Source organism: Sinocyclocheilus rhinocerous, unplaced genomic scaffold, assembly GCF_001515625.1.
Source record: "Sinocyclocheilus rhinocerous isolate Xijiao unplaced genomic scaffold, SAMN03320098_v1.1 scaffold1756, whole genome shotgun sequence".
Taxonomy (NCBI): Eukaryota; Metazoa; Chordata; class Actinopteri; order Cypriniformes; family Cyprinidae; genus Sinocyclocheilus; species Sinocyclocheilus rhinocerous.
This window is the reverse complement of record NW_015628696.1, coordinates 80,472-87,999: the sequence shown is the minus strand read 5'-3', so window position 1 is coordinate 87,999 and position 7,528 is coordinate 80,472. Positions and strand designations below refer to the sequence as shown.

General features: G+C 40.8%; 1 protein-coding gene across 1 annotated transcript in view; it reads right to left on the bottom strand.

Moving 5' to 3' along the window:
* lsamp (limbic system associated membrane protein) overlaps positions 1-7,528 on the bottom strand; it is a gene marked incomplete at its 5' end in the record, with an annotated part of 97,410 nt that overhangs the window by 9,415 nt on the left and 80,467 nt on the right. The window contains 2 exons of the mRNA XM_016550021.1: positions 883-1,014; positions 4,516-4,641. Of these exons, the coding sequence (XP_016405507.1) occupies positions 883-1,014; positions 4,516-4,641 (258 nt within the window). The remainder of the gene's footprint in view (positions 1-882; positions 1,015-4,515; positions 4,642-7,528) is intronic.

The window sequence follows — 7,528 nt, the reverse complement described above, 5'->3', positions numbered from 1 at the left end:
TTTTTAAATGTACCAGGTTTATATATAGGCTATATATGAAGTTGATAAGCAGTTAAATGTGTTGGTTTACACACACAGAAAAGCGTAAGCTTTTAATAAGTCCAAGAATAAAATGATTAATTTACTTAACATGTTAAATTTGATTTACAGAACTTTTGTGCTGTTTTCTAACAGTTTGGACTTGAATAAAGAGAGAAAACTTGCACTTAACCTTTTCACAGGCATTTTGTTTTCATAGTTAGACAGATATTGTGATGCATCGTTATAGGATTGTCTAGCAATATATCGATTATCGCGATATTATCGTATAGTGAGCCATGTATTGTGATTCGTATCGTGAGGTACCCTGCGATTCCCACCCCTACTATAAAGCATGACGATAAGCTTGCCTTTAAGCCTATATTAGACTGCTTAGACGAACTGAAACTCTGGCTTGCTAGTAATTTCTTAAGTCTTAATGAGAGTAAGACTGAAATGATCTTGTTTGGTTCAAATGATTAGCCTTCCAGCCTACATCAGATCCGCCCAAACCTTGTCAACTTTTAAATCCGCCTTGAAAACTTACCTTTTCTCCGTGGCTTTCAATATACCTTGATTCATATCGGCATTAATATGTTTTGATTCTAGCTTTTCTCCTCTATTTTATCTTATTTTAGGCTTTTATTTATTTTTTCTCTTACTTTTATTGTTTCTCTAGTGCTTAAATGCTTTGTGTCTTTATTGCCTGTCTCTTTTAGCCTTGTAAAGCACTTTGGTCAACACCAGTTGTTTTTAAATGTGCTATACAAATAAACTTGTATTGTATTGTATTGATCTCACATCAGTCTGATCTCACACACACAGGATGAGATACACACAGTCTGATCTCAAACATCTACTCACAGTTCACCACCACGTTGACGTATTTGACATCAGGAGTGGAGACGTCATTGCTCGCTTTACACTCGTAACGTCCGGCCTGAGAGCGAACGATCCCAGAGATCTCCAGATACTCGCCCACGTCCAGAGCCTCAGCTGAGAAACACACACACACACACTCATCAGTGTCCAGCAGAGGGCGCATGTGAGGCTCCTCAGACACATGCGTCACATCACTAACCTCAGCACTAACATCATATATAATAAAATATCATAATATTCCAGCAACATCAACAAACCAGAGCTGATCGAACAGAATCACACTTAATAAAACAAACAGCTGATGATACAGAACATGAGCAACAGATTCAGAACATCAGACCGACAGGAGCTTTAGTGATCAGATCATGTTCACCATTAATTAAAACATTATCTCTCTCTATCTCTCTCACACACACACACACACACACACATACACTCTGATCTGGTCAGCTTTTCATCAGGAAGTTGAAAAGCGTTTCAGAACACAAGTAAGTGGAGGGGGGACTCATTTGCATATTCATGTTTTATTCATAAGCATAATTTACCACAGTGAGGCACAATGCATTTATTTAGTGAATACTAATTTATGTAAAACCATGAAATTGGCAAAGTTCAGCAAAACCGAAAGATCACAGACACACAATAAATACACATAATGTTCACACAAAGGTTCTTCTGTGAGTCTGAAGGACATGCGGACACTGAACCCACGATCACTTCAGACTGACAGAACCCTCACAATCAGGACAGCAGGACAGGAGCCTGATGCTTTGTGGTCACTAGGTAGGTCTAGGTGGTTGCTAGGCAGTTTTGGATGATGTGTTGTGGTTGCTAGAGTGTCATGGGTGATGCAATGTGGTTGCTAGGGTGTTCTGAGTGATGCTATGTGGTTGCTAGGCAGTTTTGGATGATGTGCTGTGGTTGCTAGGGTGCTGTAGATGATGTTTAATTGGGTTGCTAGGGTGTTCTGAGTGATGTTATGTGGTTGCTAGGTAGTTTTGGATGATACGATGTGGTTGCTAGGGTGTTGTGGGTGATGTGGTTGCTAGGGTGTTCTGGGTGATGTTATGTAGTTGCTAGGTAGTTTTGGATGATATGATGTGGTTGGTAGGGTGTTGTGGGCACACACACACACACACACACACACCTGATTCTCATGCTCATTTATTCATGTCAACACACTTGTGTTGTAGTTTATTCCACACACACACACACACACACACACACACACACACACACCTGATTCTCATGCTCATTTATTCATGTCAACACACTTGTGTTGTAGTTTATTCCTCACACACACACACACACACACACACACACACACACACCTGTGATCTGATTGCTTTAATGCATTTATTAATACTCATTCTTTCTTACGCAGTGTTAATGAGCAGCTAATGATCAGGTAATGAACAGGATGAACATTCATGAGATAATGAGATTCTGACGTTTGATGAAACTACCCATGTGTAAAAACATCATAATCACACGTACAGTAACACACATGTGCTGTGTGTGTGTGTCAGTGAACAGCAGACTTGAGCAGTTTGTGTGTGTTGATCACTAACATGAATTCTTCAGTGTAAACGTGTGTGATTTGAGCGGTAGATCGTGCTGCTGAGGTGGATAAACTTCTGCTGACATCTTTCCTCTGAACATGAATCTGAAGCCTCTGACTAACCGAGAGAATAAATGTGAGCTAGACGTGTTTTCAAAGACATTTTCAATATTTGAGAAACACAACTGAAACGACTCAATCACAGTCGTGTGATGCATGACGTCTCTGACTGAACCGCTCAGTGCTGGTTTAGAGCCAGTTTAATGTTACAGCAAACACTGATAACACTTGATTAATGTTCCAGCTGTTGTGTTAAGAACATTAACAGTAATGTTCCAGGCCTCCGTCTCCAACCTTTAGTGACCTTCTGTGGAAAAGAGGATCTCCAACCATTACAGCATCAATCCACACACACACACACACACACACACACGGATGGTCAATACTTTAAACAGCATTCAGCTCTTTTCAGTAAATGCAGCTCCCAGCACGTCTGCAGCAGTCAATGAGAAACATCTTCAGGACAACAGATACACTGTGAACATGAAACCACTGATCAACACACACACACACACACTTCTCTCGCTGAAACTCTTTTGACTTCCTGTCTGACAGAAAGAGAACATGCTGACAGAATCCAGGTCAGAGCGTTTGAAGGTTCTTCTGTGAGTCTGAAGGACATGCGGACACTGAACCCACGATCACTTCAGACTGACAGAACCCTCACAATCAGGACAGCAGGACAGGAGCCTGATGCTTTGTGGTCACTAGGTAGGTCTAGGTGGTTGCTAGGCAGTTTTGGATGATGTGTTGTGGTTGCTAGAGTGTCATGGGTGATGCAATGTGGTTGCTAGGGTGTTCTGAGTGATGCTATGTGGTTGCTAGGCAGTTTTGGATGATGTGCTGTGGTTGCTAGGGTGCTGTAGATGATGTTTAATTGGGTTGCTAGGGTGTTCTGAGTGATGTTATGTGGTTGCTAGGTAGTTTTGGATGATACGATGTGGTTGCTAGGGTGTTGTGGGTGATGTGGTTGCTAGGGTGTTCTGGGTGATGTTATGTAGTTGCTAGGTAGTTTTGGATGATATGATGTGGTTGGTAGGGTGTTGTGGGTGATGTGATATGGTTGCTAGGGTGTTCTGGGTGATGCTATGTGGTTTCTAGGCAGTTTTGGATGATGTTCTGTGGCTGCTAGGTAGTTCTGGGTGGTTGCTAGGGTGTTGTGGGTGATGTGATGTGGTTGCTATGGTGTTCTGAGTGATGCTATGTAGTTGCTAGGTAGTTTTGGATGATGTGCTGTGGTTGCTAGGGTGCTGTGGGTGATGTTTAATTGGGTTGCTAGGGTGTTCTGAGTGATGCTATGTGGTTGCTAGGTAGTTTTGGATGATACGATGTGGTTGCTAGGGTGTTGTGGGTGATGTGGTTGCTAGGGTGTTCTGGGTGAAGTTATGTAGTTGCTAGGTAGTTTTGGATACTGTGCTGTGGTTGCTAGGGTGCTGTGGGTGATGTTTAATTGGGTTGCTAGGGTGTTCTGAGTGATGCTATGTGGTTGCTAGGTAGTTTTGGATGATGTTCTGTGGTTGCTAGGGTTATGTGGGTGATGTGGTTGCTAGGGTGTTCTGAGTGATGCTATGTAGTTGCTAGGTAGTTTTGGATGATGTGCTGTGGTTGCTAGGATGCTGTGGGTGATGTTTAATTGGGTTGCTAGGGTGTTCTGAGTGATGCTATGTGGTCACTAGGCAGTTTTGGATGATGTTCTGTGGTTGCTAGGTAGTTCTGGATGGTTGTTAGGGTGTTGTGGGTGATGTAATGTGGTTGCTAGGGTGTTCTGAGTGATGCTATGTGGTCACTAGGCAGTTCTGGGTGGTTGCTAGGGTGTTGCGGGTGATGTGATGTGGTTGCTAGGGTGTTCTGGGTGATGCTATGTGGTCACTAAGCAGTCTTGGGGGGTTGCTAGGGTGTTGTGGTTTATGTGATGTGGTTGCAACAACACGCATGATCTGCAGCACACATGGTGTAATAGGAGAGTTTCCAGCAGCTGATTGGCTGTCTCTCACCTGACGGGTTGAGCAGTCTCCAGGTGATGGAGGGATCTGGCCTCCCACTGGCCAAACACGTCAACGTCACGTTACTGCCCTCGTTCACAGTGATGTCGTCCGAAACTTTATAGATGACTGGAGGAACTGAGAGAGAAAAACAGAGCAGAACGACATGAGCGGGAAACACTGAGGGATGCTGGGAGATTTGTGTTCATGCTAATACAGATACACACACATCAGAGTGTCGCTCATAAACATCCGCTTGACCTCACAACACACACACACCCTGCGGTGTTTAATGCGGACGCTGCAGAGCATAAATAAAGCCAAACGCGTGTGGAAATATCACACACACATCATCTGTTATGAGCCGCAGACACACTCGTCCATTATTCCCGCACACGTCTATCAATGCACACACAATCCCACATATTCATCAAACCCATGCGCCATTTAATGAAGCACTTTGTCATTTTCTTGATTTACTCTGAGATCCAGACTAACACGAACTCAGAGCTGCAGCTTCAGCAACACAAACCTGCAATAAATCAGCGGCAAGAGACAGAGATTCATCTGCAGCACATCTGCCTCCAGCAGCGCTCATACGCATTCATCTGTGTCTGTCAGCACTCACTCACAGACCCCGCCCCTTCTGACACAGTCCCCACCCCTTATAACTGAAACTCCGCCTCCTCCATACACAAATCTACACCACAGCGTTCATCCCATTCATCTGTGATTCTGATGTCATTCTGATCTCTAATGAAGTCCTCTCTAATCCCAGACCCCAGCTTTTCTGACACAAGTCCCGCCCCAGGCTCCTCCCCCCAACATGCTCAACCACATGATGACACTGAGGGAGGAGTTCAATAAAGGAATTATGCAAATCAGACTTAAAAACGCCCACATAATTATTGCTGACTGCAATTTGCACAGAGCAGTGGATGAGATTAGTGTGAGGTCAGTGTGAGATGAGATGACGCGCTCTCTGTCTGTCTGTAGGTTTGTAAATGGACAGACGTGTTGTCAGTGTCTGATAAATGATGTTCACTAGGTGGCAGATTGACTCTGTTTCTCACAGCAGTGCTTCTGCACTCCATTCTCTCGCTCCGTCTCTCTCTGCTTTCTCCTTAAACAATCACTGTTGCCTTTTTAAAAACACTCTCTCTCTCTCCTCAGAGTGTCTCTGTCTTTCTCTCTAACACGCATGAAATTGGAATTGTAGTTGCAGCAGGACTGACAAGAAAATCTCATACAGAAATACATGCTTCTCCAGCCCGACAAGAGCAGACTCATAAACACACACACACACACACACAGACACACACACACACACACACACACACACACACAGCATAATTTCAGGGTCGCTCTCACACCTGAAAACACCATCAGCAGCTGCTCATTATTCTGCAGTTTATGATGTTTATATGAGTTCATAAAAGCCTCATGAGTGAAAATCATCATGACCTTCATACAGAAACAGCTGTCAGACCCTCCACAAAAAACACATTACTAACATTACAGACGTTATTCATATTAATTAAATTACTTATATTACTGACATTACTAATATTACAAATTACATAGATTTCAGACATTAATAGTGCTTGTAAAATTACAAATATTACAGACATTTTGATTGACATTACTAATATTATAAGTTACTAATATTACTGAGATTACTAATACTACTGAAATTAATAATATTACAGACATTATGACTGACATTATTAATATTATGTTACTCATATTAATGACATTACTAATACTACTGAAATATTTAATACTACAGACATTACAACGGACTAAAATTACTTGCTAAATACTAAAAGATACTTAACTAAAGTTAACTTACTACAACTATAAATTACTAATATGATTGACTTTACTAATGTTATAAATCACTGATATTACTCATATTATTAACACTAGTGAAGTTAGTAATATCACTAACATGATTAATACTATTATTAATTAGTAATAAGAATGACATTATTAATATTACAAATGACTACTATGAATAAACAGTACAAATTATATTACTAAGAGTAAAGTAACTAAAATTAATGACATTACTAATATTACTGACATTTGTAATATTAATGATATTGACATCTCGTGATTGAGGTATTCATTATAGGGTCTAATCGTGAAGAATCAAAGTTTTCTGATCTCGATCTCGATTGATAAAACACCTTTCTCAACTCAAAAGTAGACATGTGCGGTAATCAGTAATGCGATATATCACGATAATGAATGTGTACGGTATTGTTATCATGGGCACTTCAAAATACTGAGAATAATTATTTATTACAAATTACTCAGAATTTTGAATGCATTTTAAGAATAATAATAATCTCATTAATATAAGGATGTCCAGTCAACACTATTTAATAAATCTATTCAGCAGCTACACAGTTTAGGTAATTATAACATAAATCATTTACATAAAGCCTTTAAGGCACAGTAACACATTTTAATAATAAGTGGACCTCAGGGAAAAATAAATAATTACAAAATGTCTTCATAATTCTGAATTACAGCAAACTAAACTTGCCTGACCTTAAACAGAACTACAGTATCTGCAGTTCTACAGTACACTGAGTTAGGGCTGGCGCATTATTATAGTGCTCATGAATTATAGTTCATTTAAAATAGTAAGCCTGAGACCTGAAAAACCGTCTGATCTCAAACCGCCGAAGACCAGCTGAAAGCTGAAGATCTGCACCATATTCCTCCAGAGATGAAGCAGGCCAAAGATGAATTTTAAGCTGGTAAATATCTCAGTCTGCTAAAAATATTTGACCCAATACAAACACAGAAGAAAAGAGCTGCTCCCTTCAGAAAACAGTCGCCTACTGCAACTTACCAATTAATGATATAAACGGCAGGGGCAGAGGTCAGAGGTCACAGGTCAGGTGATGAGGTATTAACCAGGGTTAATGTTTCTAACTATCTCAACATGTCAAACACACAGAGGAACTGATATAACTGCACCAATGTACACACACACACACACACACACACA